The sequence below is a fragment of the Metschnikowia bicuspidata genome, assembly GCF_001664035.1.
Source record: "Metschnikowia bicuspidata var. bicuspidata NRRL YB-4993 chromosome Unknown METBIscaffold_12, whole genome shotgun sequence".
In the NCBI taxonomy this organism is placed as follows: Eukaryota; Fungi; Ascomycota; class Pichiomycetes; order Serinales; family Metschnikowiaceae; genus Metschnikowia; species Metschnikowia bicuspidata.
This window is the reverse complement of record NW_017387742.1, coordinates 1-18,088: the sequence shown is the minus strand read 5'-3', so window position 1 is coordinate 18,088 and position 18,088 is coordinate 1. Positions and strand designations below refer to the sequence as shown.

General features: G+C 54.4%; 7 protein-coding genes across 7 annotated transcripts; 5 read left to right on the top strand and 2 right to left on the bottom strand.

Moving 5' to 3' along the window:
* Nucleotides 1-1,758: 1,758 nt before the first annotated feature.
* On the top strand, nt 1,759-2,565 carry METBIDRAFT_48160 (uncharacterized protein; the record flags this gene model as incomplete). The annotated part of the gene is made up of 1 exon (XM_018858271.1): nt 1,759-2,565. A coding segment is annotated over one exon (807 nt), but the record flags the coding sequence as incomplete, so codon positions are not given.
* Nucleotides 2,566-2,637: 72 nt separating this feature from the next.
* Nucleotides 2,638-3,516, bottom strand: METBIDRAFT_28455 (uncharacterized protein; the record flags this gene model as incomplete). The annotated part of the gene is made up of 1 exon (XM_018855356.2): nt 2,638-3,516. A coding segment is annotated over one exon (879 nt), but the record flags the coding sequence as incomplete, so codon positions are not given.
* Nucleotides 3,517-4,337: 821 nt separating this feature from the next.
* METBIDRAFT_14059 (uncharacterized protein) lies at nt 4,338-6,557 on the bottom strand (the record flags this gene model as incomplete). The annotated part of the gene is made up of 1 exon (XM_018854475.1): nt 4,338-6,557. The coding sequence occupies one exon, from the start codon at nt 6,555-6,557 to the stop codon at nt 4,338-4,340; it is 2,220 nt and encodes a 739-aa protein (XP_018709247.1).
* Nucleotides 6,558-8,835: 2,278 nt separating this feature from the next.
* On the top strand, nt 8,836-9,453 carry NUO1 (Nuo1p; the record flags this gene model as incomplete). The annotated part of the gene is made up of 1 exon (XM_018858270.1): nt 8,836-9,453. One exon carries the CDS (start codon nt 8,836-8,838, stop codon nt 9,451-9,453), a length of 618 nt encoding a protein of 205 aa, XP_018709246.1.
* Nucleotides 9,454-12,583: 3,130 nt separating this feature from the next.
* Nucleotides 12,584-15,052, top strand: METBIDRAFT_48140 (uncharacterized protein; the record flags this gene model as incomplete). The annotated part of the gene is made up of 1 exon (XM_018858265.1): nt 12,584-15,052. One exon carries the CDS (start codon nt 12,584-12,586, stop codon nt 15,050-15,052), a length of 2,469 nt encoding a protein of 822 aa, XP_018709245.1.
* Nucleotides 15,053-15,174: 122 nt separating this feature from the next.
* Nucleotides 15,175-15,942, top strand: METBIDRAFT_48144 (uncharacterized protein; the record flags this gene model as incomplete). The annotated part of the gene is made up of 1 exon (XM_018858266.1): nt 15,175-15,942. The coding sequence occupies one exon, from the start codon at nt 15,175-15,177 to the stop codon at nt 15,940-15,942; it is 768 nt and encodes a 255-aa protein (XP_018709244.1).
* An 892-nt stretch (nt 15,943-16,834) lies between these two features.
* Nucleotides 16,835-17,689, top strand: METBIDRAFT_48150 (putative ATP-dependent kinase; the record flags this gene model as incomplete). Its single annotated transcript, XM_018858269.1, has 1 exon — nt 16,835-17,689. The coding sequence occupies one exon, from the start codon at nt 16,835-16,837 to the stop codon at nt 17,687-17,689; it is 855 nt and encodes a 284-aa protein (XP_018709243.1).
* Nucleotides 17,690-18,088: the final 399 nt, after the last annotated feature.

The window sequence follows — 18,088 nt, the reverse complement described above, 5'->3', positions numbered from 1 at the left end:
CGGCCCAGGGACGCCGAGATGGCGCTCTGGATCAGGTCCAGGAACTGCAAGTCCGCACCGCAGCGTCAATGGCGGTTTTGGAGAACCCGTGCCGGGGCACGTGCTCGATGGCCTTGGAAAACAACACGGCCTCGGGGGACTTGCTGTGCACGATGACATTGGACGCTGGATGAGAAATCGAATGGTACGCACGGGCACACAGGCGGAGCGCTCCTGGCGTGCGGGAAAACATGTTTTCTTATGGGCTTTCGGATGAGTGAAGGGCACACGCTTGTTTGCCGGTCTGTTCTGGGGGTGCCGAGGATGGTGTGTGCACGGTTCGTCTAAAACAGGGCCGATTTCAGGAGGACTCAAATGAAGTAGGGCCGAAGCTGGCGTGATCTGGGCAGGCGGCATTGGCCCCGGCCCGGCATGCAGGCCCCGGCCCGGCCGCGAACAATGGCCAATTTAGTGGTGAAGGTGCGGCGAAAAGAGCATTTCCCGTGGCGGAAGCGGGATTTGGGCGGCCAGGGCCGAGGGAGGAAAGGCTCCGGGGCCCGTGCTTTTTTTTTTTTTGCTTCTCGGTTCCTGGCGCCTTTTTGCACGGCACCGGCGTTTTTGTTTGACGGTCTGCGGCGCCCGCGCGGCCCTAGGCCCACTGCTAATAATTGCACCCATGGGGCCGCGGCCGTGTTTTGCCATCGATGTGCAAAGAATGGAGGGGTGAAGTCGGGAGACAACGCCGGGGGTTTCGACCTTGTTTTTGGGTCCAGGACCCAAATCAGAATCTTTGGCTTTTCGCCCGGTTGGAGCCACGCCGCCTGTAGGGACGTCGCCTTGCATCTTTGGGAGTTGATCTTTGGGAGTTGATCTTTGGGAGTTGATCTTTGGGAGTCCATCTTTGGGGTCCATCTTTTGCAGTCTTTGTCAGTTTTTAGATTGATCCAAAACCAGTGGGCTATGCCCCAGAAGAATGACATCACGAGGCCATGCAAAAGTGCCCAGGGTGTGGTGTATATCTAGCTTGCCCATCTGAATAAAAGACATGAAGATGGGTTTCGAGCACCGCAAAAACCCCGCTCAAGATGGAACCAACTTCACATACTTGCATCGTGCCCGAAATCTTGACAAGCGTGGTGCTGTACTCTGGCATCACAAATATTCACCGTGAACAGAAGCAGATTGCTTGACTAAAAAAAACCGGCTCAACGTGAATTCTGTGGCAGTTCAGCTAATTTGACCGAAGGTGCGGACGATACGTTAAGACTAGCCTCGGTGAACTTGACATGTCTGTGAATGTGCACCCGCAAAACACATTTGTAAGAAGGGGGTTTGTAGCTTACTTGATTCAAGGGCGACGAGGCCAAATTAACAGGAACGCTTTTTGGCGTTTTTTCCCGATTGAGGCTTGCATCCGACTCATAGCCCCAAGTCCAGTGGCAGGCTTGGGTGGTCTCCACAGGAAGCGAGAAACAAAATAGAACACAGCAACACAAAGCTTCAGGATCCGGCCATACGGCTCTTCGACCGGATTTGTTTTCCTGGCCACCCGATCCGGCGCAACACCAGAAACGAAGTATCGATCACTGTACAGTCACGTGACCGTGGTGGGGCATGTACCTCCCCTCAACCAGCGAATGACACCACCACCCTATCTTCATCAGCCAACTATGCTTGTATGTATATTCTTGACCTGCGATCGGCAATTCTGGCTGTACGCAAAGCGGAAGCCAACCCGAACCTGTCTATTGTCACCTTACGTTATGAGTCAAACTAACACTCCAGATCAAACAGTGGGCCGAGAGTCAGGCGGCAAGACACGTTTTGGATGATGAAGACGAGTTCCAACAAGAACCGTTGATCCCGCAAATCGAGGCTAGCATTGATTTTCTGCAGCCTTTCGAGCACGTGCTCGTCGTGCCAAGCACCATGGCCGTGATCATACAGACACTTCCCAAAACCCCCGTGGGAAACATAAGCGTCAGATATCTGCAACTAGATTCCTCGCTGCCAGATGAGGAGTTCGACGACGACGAGCAGCTTTATGCAGCAGCCAATATGGACGTTTCTCGGCGGAAATACCCTGATACGGACATCTCCTTATATGCGGTTTCCGACGCCGGAAACAAGCCAGCTTTGGCAATTTTGGTGCCCCATTTCTCCAATGCCATTACCGAAAAACTAGTCGCCAAGAAAATCGCCGCCTTGGTACCTGATGCCAAGGCGTGGTTTGCATTTGCTCCATGCCAGCTAAACAACGGAGTTTCCATCAGTAAACTTGACACTTTCTCCGGTCTTTTTCCTGGAGTGCCCTTACTCCAGCCACCTCATTTTATCACCGGGATCAGTGCGGCTGTCGTTTCAGCTTTGGCGAACCAAGGCAAGCAGGATAAAGTGAGTGTTCTTGTGTTGAATTCAGAGGGTCACCCGGGGTTCGAAAAGGTGGATGCAGACGCAATCATGGATGCCGCCACAGAAGCATTTGGTGAAACATTGCCACCTGCAAGTTCCGCGGAATTTTTGAAGAAGTTGAGTGGTGTTGTGCGGAAAGTAAACTCAGCCAGCACCTCGGGAATGTATCTCTAGAGCGTCATGGAGATATACACCGACGAGGCCCCAGGCATGTCTTGATAAGTTCCAACAGTTCCACGTGACAGTTCACGAGGACGAGTTTCTCATGGACAAGAAGCAGTTCCAAAGGACTGAGATCGACGACGAAAACGGGACCTGGAAATCACGTGGTACAAGCAAGAAGTTGACGAATTGCACGGGGAACCACACACAGTAGTTGATGACCAACGTTGGGAGATAGAGCTTGCGCAACTTGGCCCGGGCGTCGTCCCACGTGCCGCTTTCCAAGACCATCGTCCCATAGGTGAAAAAGCAGAACAACGACACGGGCAGAAAACAGAACTGGTCCGACAACACCTTCCGGAGGACTTCGATGAACTGTGGCTGTTTGGAGTATATCTGTAGGAACCTGTACCACCAACATTGGACAAATGCCATGCCAAAGCCCCAGCACATGAACCCGGCCAACCGGCTAAACTTGAAATACGAAAGCTCGTAGGTCTGTTCGACATTCTCGTCGCTTAACAGTTCTTGGTACGGCAAACTCGTGTCTGAGCGGATAAGACGGAGAAAGCGATCCAAATTTTCATCGTCGACGTCCGAGTCGTCGCTTTCCATCTCCTCGTGGACACTTCCTGACCCCTGCTGGAAACCGCCTGGGACCCGTGGCTGCAGGCCTAAGGCTACAGGGCTATTGACAGAAACTGCAGCCGGATTCCTGAGATTTTCGGTATCAAAAAGGGAAACAGAAAGTGCCGGGGCTTGCATGGAGAAACTCAAGATGGACTGGGCCATCGTCTCGGAGATGCCGTACAAGACTAGATTGGTCACAATGATCGTCACAAGCGAGTTTTTCATGTACAAGTCTTTGTATTTGGTTGTGAGTTTGACTAGAAATATCCCCAAAACTGCCACAATGCACATATTGAGCACGGGCACATTATGGATGCGGATGGCGTTGATAAGATGCGATAGTTGAGCTTTCCAGGCAAAGCCCCGCTGTCCGTATCCCGGCTCTAGGTCTTCGGGTAATTGCACCATCTATGGGATGAGACGTGTGTATCCTGGGATTCTCGCAGCCTGTTGATTGTTCAGCGTCGATGTATATATGTGCGTTCTTTATGGGGCCGATCAGCTGGCATGCCGTCTACGGTGTCGCGCCACACCAAGCGAATATTGGGGCGCGCGACTCGGAAGCAAAGACCTGGGAATGGCGTCGTGTGCACCGAGAGTTTCCACAATGGAATTTTCCACGATAAAGGTCTTATAATAATGCCTCCCAGACCCGGCAGGGCCGAGGTTCGTAGTCATTATACATGTTTGTTCATCGTAAAAGTGCGTTACGTATGTTCGACGGAGACTTTGCTGGTGATTGTCCATCGCGAGGCTTGGGTATCAACAGCTTCAGGAAACGTTTTTGTCGAGTTGTAAAATACACCAGACTTATTGGCAATGAATGGCCTTGAGAGTGCATTGACTGCAAAGGCTCGGAATTCTCTCATTGACGAGCTCAGGCCATAGTGCCGTGCCTCTAGAATGCAGTGCATGTCTGGCGAATTCACATTGCGAACAATAAGCAGTCGCGTGGTAAAGACTCCCTTGGTATTTCATGACCCAGGCTGTCTCAAAAGATGGATCTCAGCGAAGAAGGATCATCTTACAGGCCTTGGACCAGCATGGCTCCCCACACTTCTGATTCGAGCTGCATGCTGCAGGCTCTCGCCATGGCTCAACACGATGCAACCAGCGAGCTTCTGCCACACTTTTGTATTCAGGAACACGACGTTTTAGTGGCGTGAATGCGGGTCGTGTGGATGGTGGAAGCGCACCCGCTTCGCCTGCAATCTGTCTTCAAATAGCTCGTCGGAATCTTCGCGGGACCGGTGGGAGGACCGGGGAGAGGGTCTTGAGACCTGGATTCTCTGCTCGAGCGGACGGCCGATTCTGTCGGACATTGGCAAAGGCGGCGCCAGCAGCTCGAGGAGAGCCGGTCTGACGGCCGTGTTTGCGGGCGTGAACTGCCGCGTGTGTTCTGGGTAATAGTCTTTGTCTTGGGCCGAGTTGGTGAGCTCGCGGGTTCTTGCCGGGGGCATTTTGCGGTCCGTATTGATGCGTTGGAGGTTGATGTTTTCTGTGCTGAAGCGTTGGGGATTGATGCGTTCGGGGTTGTTATTCTCTGGGTCGAAGCGTTCGGGGTTGTTCTTTTCTGGGTTGAAGCGTTCGGGGTGGTTACTTTCGGGGTTGATGCGTTCGGGGTGGTTACTTTCTGTGGTGGAGCGGTCTGGATTGATCGGCCTCTTGACAGAAGCCGGCACGGGCGCTGGATACGAGGAGCTCCTGCCCAGCTGCTCAGGCTGGGGGGCCTCGCCCAGATGGGCCATGATGTCGATCTGACTGAACACCTCAAGAAGCCCGAAGTACTTGCCCTCGTGGATCCTGGTCTTCAACGCGCCGTCCGCGAGGTTGCGGATAAAGAACTCCTTGATCAACTGCGGGCTCACGGGGTACTTGCAGAGCTCGTTCTCGTCGTGGATGTTCTGGAACGCGAGCTTGTACTGCTCGATGCTGCCACGCTGGTGCGTCTCGAGCAAGTCCATGACCACGTCGCGCTTGGCGTAAGTGAGGTCGAAGAGCCTGGAGAACCAGTGCTTGAACCGCGGGTAGCTCTTGAATGGAGGCTGCAAGTTGGCCGCCTTCTTCGCAAACCCGGTCAAGTTATGGAGACAGAACGACACCTGTTCCTCCTGCGACTTGAAGCCAAGCGTGGCCAACTTGTGCTCGATGCGGTCGAGCCAGTCGTGGGCCGCGTCGCCGAGCAGACCCTTGTCCTTGTAGTTGGTGTCCAACGGGCACTCGGTGTCGCCCAACGTGAGGCGGTACTTCCAGCCGTCTTCCGGCGTTGCGGCCACGTGATTCACCGCCCGCACCACGAGTCTGTTGTCGGGCACCTCCACTGCGGGTTCTTTTGCCGAGTTGTAGAAGTACGGTGTTCTTTCGTCGGGGGCTGGCATGTCGTGGGCCAGCAAGAACTTGGACTCTAGCAGCTGTTTGAGAGAGGGCAGCAGCATAAAGGAGCCCGGCTCGCTGAAAGAACCCGGCTCCTTGAAAGAACCCAGCCCCTTAAGAGAACCCGACTCCCTGAAAGAACCCGGCTCCCTGAAAGAACCCGGCTCCTTGAAAGAATCCAGCTCCTTGAAAGAACCCAGCTCCAGGAAGGCCGCCAGCGTCTCGTTCTCCGTGTTAATGCTTCCCCTGTCCATAGGCGTCGCGTCGGGAAGAGACGCCGGAGGCGGCGGCACAAAGCTGTCTCTTTCTGACTCGATCAGCAAGTTGCCTGCGTGCTCCTCTTGGGCCGACAGCTCGCCGCTTTCAGGAGGGCTGTGCGGGGCGTCCTCGTACACGTGAGAAGGGTCCTGTTCCAGAAAAGGCTCCGTGTTTTCGTCCAGGAGCCCCCTTGAAGGTATGCGTTCCTTCACCACGCCCTCCCGGATCAACTGCTCGCCCAAGCGCACGATGTCCGCGAAGCGCTTGGGCGTGTTGTTCTTGAGCAATTTGCGCAACAGGATATTGCGCAAGTTCATGAGGAAAATGTTGTTCATGGTCGGCTCGTTGAAGTAGGAGTTGAGCAGCTGGTTCTCCATGCGGAGCTTCTTGAACTCGGCGCAATAGTCGCGGAACAACCCGGTCTGCACTGTGGTCTGGCAGCGGTTTTCGAACTGGATCTCGAGAAACTGCTCGTGCACGCTCTGCCGGAACCAGTTCTTGAACTCGTCGAACGAGTTGAACTGGCCGTGCTTGCGCGTCTCGTATTTGGGCGAGAACTTCAAGTTCGCGAGGCAGATGCTGATTTTCGGGAAGTCGTCGTCGTCGTCCACGCGCGGCTCCGCCCTCATCTTGGCCTCCATGGTCTCCAACCAATTCTCGGCCGCAGCATACGGCAGGTCAAAGCGGGGGTCCTCGGGGTCGAAGTTGTACCGGACCATGGCTAGTTTCTTGGTGCGCTCCATGGCAGGCTCACAGGCAGAATACTGGGCGCTGCGAAAATGCCCTCTGGCGGTCTGCGGAAGTTGGGTGCTGTGGCGAAAAATTCGGACAGGTGGACACCGCTGCTGTTCGTGCCGTCTAGTAGTGATGTAGTTTGAGAGGCCCGTGCGCGCGGATGGCCGGGCGACGGTTCCTGTCACGAGGCGTGTAATCACGTGGCATCTCTCACGCGGTCTAGGGCAGGGCTATTGACTAACTGAGAGTGAATACGTGGCATATTGCATTCCGGCTATTTAGGGAGGCAGGATTTCCCTGTTTCCTTTCTCTCGATAAGGGTCAAATAGAAGATAGTAGTAGACTAAAAGATCCTAAGTACTGCACATACTTGAATAGGCATTGAAAGTTCCTGGGCCCACGTGACATGGGGCGATGGACGGCAGGGTGGGTTCATGTATTTTCTGCTTTCAAGTGGTGTTTTTTGCTTTTGTGTGTTTTTTGTGTTTCACTCGGTTGTGAGAAGGGGTGCTGCTGATTTTCCTGCTGGCAATCGTCGTGGCCGGGTTGTTTGTTGGTGTTTGTTGGTATTTGTTGGCAGGTATTCTTTAGGCCGGTGAGCAGGCCTGGTGGAAAAAAGACGCGTGGCTCGCTGCCCTAATATTTCATCAGGCGGCACCAGATTGAACAGTACACTTATTTCTGACAGACTATAAGGCCATGGATTTGTCCTAAAGGTTTCCAGGAAAAGGTTTCTGGGCACGCGTGGCATTGAGAACCTCTGGCTATGACAAGCACAATGGGTGCAAAAAACGACGCCGCATCAGTGCCGTGGCTTCGTCACCCGCAGAACGCGGCTTTTCTTGAGTCTCGTCTAGTGTTTGTTTTGTTTTGTTTTGTCTGTTTGCTTTTTGATTGTGTTTTGCTTTTTCTTTTTGTTCGCTTCGCTGAATCTCTGGCTCCCTACTCGGAACAAAAACTATGATCCAGATCATTGGAGGTCGCGCTGCGTTGGGCCATGAGCATCGAATCGATGATCTGCTCGGCATCTTAGGTGGTGACAGTTGGGAAGCAAATGCATAGAGAAATCTCGCTAGTATTGTTGGGTGTCAATCGAAAGGTGGCTTGATGAATCACGCCATCATTCCCCTCATGTAGCCTGAGTAACGTGCAACTGTTCCTCACCAAGGCATAAACCGGGCTCCTTTAAAAAGATACCCAGTATTGATTTCTGGGATTTGCATTGCCAAAATTTGATGACACTTCCCTATAGAAGCTACAGTGTGAAACAGGCATTGGCGAGTCGCAATATCTTGGAAACAGAGCTACTCGACGCTACTTCAGACTTTTGGTCTTGAATTTCAATCACCGACCAATTATCTATGCCCTAATCTAATTACAATCCAGACTCACGAGACACACCAACAAGTCATAGACAATGATCTTTTGTTTTAGGATCAGTATTATTATACAGCATTGTGAAACTTGGAGCTAACTTGTAAACGGTTGGAACTCAAGGGTGAATGGCAGATCTTACATTTACCTAGACCAGACAATGATGTTTTCCCCACCTGGTGCATTCAAAGCATGCCTGACACAAGCATCAGGAACTCGGTTCCAATCATGAAAATGAAGAGTAATACCCAACCTGATCCAAATGCCTCACTACGGAGATTTTTACAAGGCGACCTCGTGTTTTTTGATTCGTTCCTCGAATACAGGCCCTCAAATTGTACACACCCCAGAGTTCCTGTCTAAGCCCGAATAACAAATAATGGCTGTTTTGGAATAATTGGCTTCTCCAATACGTCTATGACTGCGAATCAACGGCCGATCTCTGAGGGAAACGTCAATTAATACATGGCAGTGCATGCAAACTTCTAGTCTTGGCGATATCTGCACAGAGTTACATGGAATCAGGAATTTAATGAAATTCACGATTTTCCGTCAGGGTCGCTGTAGCTATTTGCTCGGTCATCTCCCTACATGTGTGTTTGGGTCGTGATACTGAATACTCCAAATACGCCAATGTTGGTGTGCACACAAGCACCAATGGGCTTCAATGTAAAAAGATATTTCAGTGTGGCTAGATTCCAAACTTTGCACAATTATTACTTGTTTCGGCTTTAAACCGTTTGTTTCCCAGCTTTTGTCTCCCAAAACCGCCTTCAGACCACCCATACCACGCCGACCGTCTGCAAAGCTCTGGTCACGTGACCACTGGGCTCCGCACGTCGCCCAATCAGAAAAAGACATTTCGTAACAGAGGCCTAGCGCCATACTTCCACGCCAATAAAAAAGCCCACCATGTCTTACAACAAAGCTTACGAGCCCGTGAGAAGTGAACCGGCTTACGGCGACTACGAGCTCATCGATGTGGACCCCCATTTCAACAGAGTGGTGTCCTACTTCAGAGCCTCCGACTTGGGTATCTGGGCAGCCTCGACTGCTGCGTTTCCTCTTTCCATCATCGCTTGGGAAAACTTGGACCCCGTGGCCGGCTCATTCAAAAAACCCATGCCTGTTCCAGGGGTAGCCTTGAGAGCAGCCACGCTTTTGGGTTTTACCGGTGGATTTTTTGCCGCATACATCCGCTCGCTGAAGAGATTCTTGGGGTGGGCTGAAAACGCCCGAGAGGTGACCAAAGACAGGTACGAAATCAAGAAGTTGTTGTCGGAAGAGAAGTTGCCTTACCACCAGAACGAGTCCACGTTGGACGACAGAATGAAGGACATTGCCAACAGAAACTCGCAGTACTCGTTTTCGCTCATGGCCGTTTTGCCATGGTTCAACTTGGCGTACCACCCATACCACGGCACGGATATCCGCAAGTACTACGAGAACAGACCTGGAGAAGAGGACTGGGGGTTCACGTTGAAGCCCTACGAGGAAATCGAGGCCAAGTACGCCAGGGTTATTGAGTAGATTTATAGGTGTATGGACACTACTTTTGCATTATATATACAACGATTCAGAAGCGAGGTGTGTAGGGCCGAAAGGGGTTCAGCGGAGAGGGTGTTTTAAAAAATAATATGGAGCTGTTGTCACGAGCTGGCTGATTGTAGAAATGGGCAAGCGCTGGGTGTCGACTGTGTTTCAGAGAAGTATAAGATAAATGGCACAGTGATTCTGCAAAAACTCGCATGTTTGAAAGCAACGCTGGATTATGTAAATTAAGGCTGATTCTCGGTGACTCAGATGGGTGTCTGCGTTTTCTCCCTGTGATCTTTATCGGGCAGTTTTCATCTGCTATGTTTGATTTGAAGGTTCAAATGTCTTGTCCGTTTTACGAGAAATTGCATATTTAGTTGTACTGGCGTAATGAGAGTGATTGGACTCGAACCATAGTACCTTTTATCTGGTAATACGTATCGGGTAAGATATATCTGGGTACTGCTGTATCTTCGTCGTGGCTCTCACGGTACGCACCATCAAATAGTGGTCATCTACCTTGAAACTGCCGGATATTTTTTCTCTTAGAGAGAGTTTTTGTGGTGCTCATACTTGGTGATTTTGTTTGCTTCTATGTTTTGCCGCTTCCATTTTATTTGGCCATTGTATCACTGGCTTTGACATGAGTACCTGGTCATAGCAGCCCCACGTGGCTCCCCTATCTCGAGTTTTGATAATCAGTTTCATGTTATTTGGCGATTTACAGTTGTGCTACTTATTAAGCTTCAATTGAACTTGGCTCCTGTTGGTAGTCCGTAGCTCACTTGCTAGCCCATATGTGATTGCAAATGGTATTAGCTCCCACATAGCACTCTTTTTCTGAAACCGTTGACATCATGAGATTTTTGTTTTCAATAACTCTGTGGAAGAGAATGTATTTGATTTGGCTTTTTGGTGGCTTTTATCAATTGGCCAAGCTCGTATCCCATCGTCTTTCTTCGCAAGGATGTAGCAGTATGTATCGGTTTCATCAGGCAAGTCATGTGGATCAGCTCCTTGTGTTGATTTTTGCTTGATTCCAATGACTATTTCATGAAGAGTCTATCCTTGGTGAACCGGGCTATTGTCAGATGCTGGAGCTTTGTATCACCTTTAATGGTTGCGCTCATCCAGCTGTTTTCATGGGTGGGACTCTGAAGTATGTCATCTTATATCATGTAGGTTATCTCAGTTCATATAAGCTAATTTTTCAGTCTATTTAGCTCGTAGTAGCACCCGTGGCAGCACTCGCTTTAATGTTCCCGCCAGATACTTTGAATTTGGTTGTATATTTTCTAGAAGTATTGTGTTGGGTCTTTGGTGAATTAGAATGCAAGCTTCTACTTGATTGTTTGGGATATGTAATCCATCTATGTATATGTCTTCCTTTCACGATTATCTTCTGCATTATTGGTGTGGTCAGTAGCTTCATGTATGCTTTTATCTCATCTAATCGGATTTACATATTGACACGGAGTCCAGCCAGGTTCAAGATAAATGAATCATGAGCAAATTCACCCATTCCACAGCTCCCAGGTAGACCTGAACAGATCCAATAAGACAAATACGTTCGGTCAGGGTATATTCAGTGGAAGCACGGTGATGTGGAATTCTACAAGATCATCATTTACCGAAGTAAGTCGAATACCTCCAGATATGAACATAATAGATCTTGCGGGTGTAAATGAGATCTCGTGGTGACATAATCAATGATGCACTCAACTCCAGTTATCAGGATGCTCCACAACTTCAATTTCGATTCTGTCTTGATGTCAGCTCAGTTCAACTTCCTTCACGTGCATATTTATCTCAATTCCAAAGTTGGTTCCAATTCTATCAATTGACTCATATTTAGTCCACTGTCATCAATTCCAAATACATCGAGTCCACTAAGATCAATTCGACTTGGATCGAAAACACAAACATCGATTCAACTAAGATCGATTACACTAGCATCACTTCCACTAACATCGATTCCACTAACATCACGTCCAGCCCTATCAATTCGACTCATATCACTTCCAAGCCCATCAATCCTACTCGTCCATCAAGTCCACTCATATCAATCCCAATAGTACTCAAATCCAATTACATTAATTCTAATCCCATCGATCCCAATCCTACCAAACTCCACGCCCATCAATCCCATTCCCACCATCCCACTAGCATCAATCCCACTCCAATCAATTCAATTCCAATCCTATCACTTCCAATCTTATCACTTCCAATCGATCAAACCCACTCATATTCAAATAAAAAGATTAACTCTGTAGAGTATTTTACTGACAATATAAAGCAAAGAATAGGATAAAAAGAATGGGATAAATATAGACAAGTATTCCGCTCGTATCAACTCTATCAATCTCACCCATATCAATCTCACTCATATCCACCCCCATCGATTCTAATCCTATTCCATTCTCATCACTTTCACTCTCATAACTTTCTGTTCCTACTCACTCCCACTCTCATCCCAGTCATATCGGTTTCAATCCCCTGCCAATCCCATCTCTGCCAGTCTCATCAATTTTAGACCCATCAATTCCACTCATATTCAATAAAACAATAAGCTCTGTAGCTTATTTTACTGATAATATGAAGTTAAGAGCAGGATAAGAAGTACAGGAAACATAGACAAGTACTCCACACCTACCACTCCCACCCATATCAAACCCACTCATAGACACCCCCATCAATTCCAATTCCATCAATTCAATCCCATCAGTTCCAATCCTATCAGTTCCAATCCCATCAATTCCAGTCCCATCACTCCCAATCCCCTCAATTCTAATCCTATCAATTCAATCCCATGTATTCTAATCTTATCAATTCCCATCCCATCAGTTCCAATCCCATCAATTCCAGTCCCATCACTCCCAATCCCCTCAATTCCAATCCCATCAATCCAGAAGGCCTCGCCAAACCTCGCGGCCCCCAGAATTCGCACCCATTCCACCACGGCCCCAGGCCGCGCTCCACCCGGCGCGGCGCGCGCGCCCTATGTACAAACAATCGTCTCCTCCAAACCACCTCTTCTTCCTCCCAGGTCCACAGCATCAGCCCGACCCCCGCGTTTGCGCAGCCACAAACCCCGCCCCGCGCCCCCGCAGACCCCCGTCCGCCCATGAGTGCCGACCAGGACTATTCGCAGTTGCCCGTGGACGAGAAAATCGCACACAGTGTGTGGAAGGTGCGGCTCGACGGCTACAATGCGCTCATTGCCCAGTTCGAGGGCTCGCGCCACGAACACGACCCGTGTTTTGCCGCAGTGGCCACCAAGCCCGACACGCTCACGCGGGCCGTGCAGGACCCCAACGTGGTGGCGCAGGAGCAGGCCTTGCTGCTCGTGTGCAAGTACCTCGAGTACGGGTGCCCCCCGGGCGGCGCCGCCCGGTTGAAGACGGCCGGGCTCGTGCCCGCGTTGTGCGAGAAGGGGCTCGCGTCCAGCCGCGCGGGCACAAAGGCAAAGGCCGCGGACGCGCTCGTGTTGCTCACGGACGCGGCCGGCTCGGCCGACTGGATCGTGGAGCAGATGGCGCCGAGCCTCGAGCACAGGCTCCCCAAACTCGTGGCCGGCTGCGTGCACGCGCTCGCGCGGCTCGTGCACACGTTCGGCTGCGTGGTGGTGCCGCCGCGGCTCCTCCTCGCGGCGTTGCCCCGGCTTTTCGCCCACGCAGACCGCGGCGTGCGCGCGGAGACCACCGCGTTGGGCGTGCAGTTGTACGTGTGGCTCCGCGCCGCGCTCACGCTGCTGTTGTTCCCGGCGTTGAAGCCCGTGCAGCAGCGCGACTTGGCCGCGGAGTTCGCCAAGGTCGAGGACTCCGCGCCCGAGCAGAAGCGGCTCACGCGGGCCCAGCGGGACGAGGCCGCGGCGCGCCAGCAGTCCGCCAGCGCCGCGGATGCGGCGGGCTCCGCGGACGTGGCCATGGCCGACGCGCCCGGCGCGGCCCCGGGCCCGGCCCCCGACCCGTTCGACATGGTGGAGCCCGTGGACGTGTTGTCGCAGATGCCCGCGGACTTGTACGCGCGGGCCGCGGCCGCCAAGTGGAAGGACCGCGTGGAGGCGCTCGAGGAGGCGCAGGCCGTGCTTGCGCGGGCGCCGCGGCTCAGGAACGACGACTACACGGAGCTCGTGCGGCTCTTCGCCAAGGGCTTGCGCGACGCCAACGTCCAGGTCATGGTGCTCGCAGCCAGCGGCACCGCGTCGTTGGCCCGCGGCTTGAAGGCCGCGTTTCTGCGGTACCGCCCGCTCGTGCTTCCGCCGTTGATTGAGCGCACCAGGGAGAAGAAGCCGGCCGCGGCCGACGCGCTTGCCGCGGCCTTGGACGCCGTCTTCGCGGCCTGCTCGCTTCTGGACGTGTTGGACGAGACGCTCGCGGGCATGCAGCACAAGACGCCGCAGGTGAAGATCGCCGCCACGGGCTTCCTCCGCCGGTGCTTGGCCGCCACGCCCGCCGCGCCCTCGGCCGCGCAGATCGACCTGATCATGTCCGTGGGCGTCAAGCTCCTCACGGACTCGCAGGAGCCCGTCCGCCAGGCCGCCACGGAGATGGTCGGCACGCTCATGAAGATCACGGGCGAGCGCGAGCTCCGCGCTTTGCTCGACAAGGTCGACGAGAACAGGCTCGCCAAGGTGCACGCGGTGTTCGAGGCCGCCACCGTGAACGCGAGCGGCGGCGCCCCTCCGAAACCCGCGGGCGCCCCGGCCGCCGCGCCCCTGCCGCGTCTCGCAAGCGCCCCTGTGCTCCGGACGGGCCCGTCCCCTGCGATCCCCTCGAAGCGTCTCGCCACGTCGCCGGCCAAGCGCGCAGACCTGACCACGAAGGCGCCCATGAAGAGCTTCACGGGACGCCTGCTCGCCCCGCCCGCGTCCAGGGGGGCCGCTGGGGCTGCCAAGCCTCCGGCCGAGCAGCCCGTGCCGCCGCACGTTCTCGACGAGATACGCACGCTCAAGGAGGAGAACCGCCGTCTCAAGGAGGAAACCGAGCTGGGCCTGAAGGCGCAGGCCGCGGCCATGGAGGAGTCGCGCCGGGCGAGGCAAGAGAACGCGGCCTTGACTGACAAGATCGATCTGCTCTACCGGGACAACACCAACGGCAATCTCATGGTGAAACAAAAGGACACGCAGATCATGCGCCTCACCAGCGACTTGGAGAACGCAAAGTTGAAGATCAAGAGCCTAGAGCAGGTCATCGAGATGATGAAACTCCAGCATCCCGCGCCGCCGGCACAGCCGTCGCCTTCCTTCCAAACAGACTCCTTCGCGTCTCCGTTCGCATCGCCCGCCGCCAACCCTCTGTCCAGGCATGCGCTGTCTGAGCTCAGCTCGCGTGTCAACAGACTCTCCATCGAAGGCGGGGCGGCATTGAACAATTCACATGAGCAGTCGCCGGCCAGTCTTGCAGACGCGCCCGGCACAGGCCTATTTACGCGGGCCACCAATGTTGACAGCGCCCACCACCCGCCGGGCCCCGAAACCAGAAGCACAGGGGACGGCGAAGAAAACTGGAGAAAGGCCACGGAAGTCACGGCCCAGCTCAAGGCAAGAATCGAGAAGATGAAGCAACGGAACCGCCTTGCCAGCCGATCGTGACGAGCCAAGGAAACGTGCGTACTGCATACCAGCGGCCGGCCCTGGGTGAGCGAAAAAACTCGCGAGGTGAGTAATTCCCGAGGGTCGGGACAGGACAGATCGAATACACCGTCACCGCCAAAATGTCCACCAAGTTGAAAATCCTTGTTCCTGTCAAGAGAGTCATTGATTATGCCATCAAGCCTAGAATCAACAAGGCCGGCACTGGTGTCGAGACGAAAGGCGTCAAGTTCAGCATGAACCCGTTCTGCGATATTGCCTTGGAAGAGTCCTTGAAGATCAGAGAGGCCAACAAGGGGCTTGTTGAGAAGATCCATGCCGTGTCCATCGGCCCCACCAAATCGCAAGACATCTTGAGAACCGCGCTTGCAAAAGGGGCGGACTCGACCACGTTGGTCGATGTGGGAGAGACGGAGGTCGAGCCTTTGACGGTGGCCAAGATGTTGCAGAAAGTCGTTGAGAGGGAGCAGTCGAACTTGGTCATCTTGGGAAAGCAAGCCATCGACGACGACCTGAACCAAACGGGCCAGATCTTGGCGGGCTTGTTGAACTGGCCGCAGGCCACCAACGCATCCAAGGTGGAGATTGATGGCGACAAGATCAGTGTCACCAGGGAGGTCGACGGCGGCTCGGACACATTGCAAGCCAGCTTGCCCATGATCGTCACGGCCGACTTGAGATTGAACGAGCCAAGGTACGCGTCGTTGCCCAACGTCATGAAGGCCAAGAAGAAGCCGTTGGAGAAATTGAAGGCCAGTGACTTGGGCATCGAGATTGTCAACCGGGTGGAGACGCTCAAGGTGGAGGAGCCGCCCACCCGCTCTGCGGGCGTGAAGGTCGAGAGCGTGGACGAGTTGATTGCCAAGTTGAAGGAGGCCAAGGCCATCTAGGAGCCGGGCATTGTACATTTATGGGGGGTGCGCTCCCAGCAACCGCGAGAGGAAAGAGGAAAACGTAAAGAGGAAACCGCAAAGAGGAAAACGTCAAGAGGAAACCGCAAAGAGGAAGGTGTAAAGAGGAAAACGTCAAGAGGAAAACGTAAACATGAAAACGTATACATGAAAGCGTAAACATGAAAGCGTAAACATGAAAACGTAAACATGAAAGCGTAAACATGAAAGCGTAAACATGAAAACGTAAACATGATTAAGAATATACTACAACAGCACCATCAAACCCTTTGCTCGCCACGGGGCCAGCCTGTGTCCGAGGTGTCTGGGGTTGCGGCTCCCCGGCCCATGGGGCCGCGCCAATCGGATTAGGGCCGCGCCCTGCAGAGCCGCTTTAGGGCCGCACCTTCTGTCACGGGCAATGCCTCCCGTCGTCGCCTCTCGCGTGACAGAGAGAAAAAAACTCCTCTCTGCCGGAGGTTCTTTCCTGGTCTCTTTTTCCCCTCAAGGGTTTTTGGAGCATAGTAGTATTCGGATCCTAAGTACTGTGCATACTTGAATTGAGAACTCTGATGTTGAAGCCCTCCAGAGCCGCGCTCTGGGGCCTAACTCTAGGGCCGTACTCTAGGGCCGCGCTCTAGGCCCTAAAACTAGGGGCGCACTTTAGGGCCTAGGGCCCAACTCTAGGGCCGCACTTGAGGGCCTAGGGCCCAACTCTAGGGCCGCGCTTGAGGGCCTAGGGCCCAACTCTAGGGCCGCGCTTCAGGGCCTAGGGCCCAACTCTGGGGCCGCGCTTCAGGGCCCGAACCCAAGCGCCGTTCTCCCCCAATCGCCAGCAGCACATCCGAACCTGCCGCCTTGCCTCCCCGTCTGCTCCACAGCTCTGCGCAGCATGACACTCGAGCTCGCCGCAGCGTTCCTCGACCGCCACTTGGCCACGTGGACCCAGCCGAAACCCCTCGTCGTGGGCATATCCGGGCCGCAGGGCCTGGGCAAGTCGCACCTCGCCGACGGTTTGCTCGCCCACTGCCAGCAACACCACCCCCGGCTCAACTGTGTGGGCGTTCTGATCGACGACTTCTACTTGACGCACGCCCAGCAGGAGCGTGTGTCGGCGTGCGCCCGCAGATCGGGCAATTCCATCTTGGAGGGCCGGGGCCTTCCGGGCACGCACGACCTCCCGTTGGCCACCAGCACCATGGCCGCGTTGGTGGCCGGAGACGTGCCCGTGCGGGTGCCGCGGTACGACAAAGGCGCGTTTGGCGGCGCCGGCGACCGCGTGCCGCAGCTGCAGTGGCATGTGGTGGACCGGCCGGCCGATGTCATCGTGCTCGAGGGCTGGTTCAATGGGTACCGGCGCATGGCGCCGGGCGTGTTTGGCGCGGCGTACCTCGCGTGCGGCCGCAGCGGGGCCGTGCTGCGCAGCGCCATGCACCACCTTGCGGACATCAACGCCCGGCTCGGCGAGTACGAGGAACTATGGGACTTGTTCGACTGTTCCATCGTGCTCTGCACGCAGGACCTCGGCCTCGTGTACCGGTGGCGGCGCCAGCAGGAGGCCGCGTTGGTCGCCCGGACCGGGCGCGGCATGACGGACGGCGCCGTCGACGCCTTTGTCCGCCGGTACATGCCCATGTACGAGTTGTACTACTGGCGCACGTGCGCCGCGGGCCTCCTGCGCCCGGGCACCACCTTGTGTCTCCAGATCGACCTAGCCCGCCGCGTCACGGGCCAGGCGGTGAAGTAGCATGTGTATTTGCGCTTACATACGCTGTCTAGGACGCGGGTCGCGCGGGCGGAGCGGGCGGAGGTCGGGCCGGGCTTTGTTGCTTGCCGTTCGAGGTGCCTTTGGCACCGGCCACACGGCGGGCACCAGGCGGGCATCAGGCGGGCACCAGGCGTGCGGGTGGTGGCGCAAGCTTGTTTTCGCCCGCTCGCTTGGAGTTTCCCACCTGCTTGGTGTAGCCCGCTCGCTTGGTGTTGCCTGGTTGCAAATGCCCTCGGGCCCGACCCCACTTCCAGCCCTCCATCCACGTTCCGGTGTCTCTCGAATAAATCCTCAATCCACGTTCCGATATCTCTCGAATAAATCCTCGATCCACGTTCCGGTATCTCTCGAATAAATCCTCAATCCACGTTCCGGTGT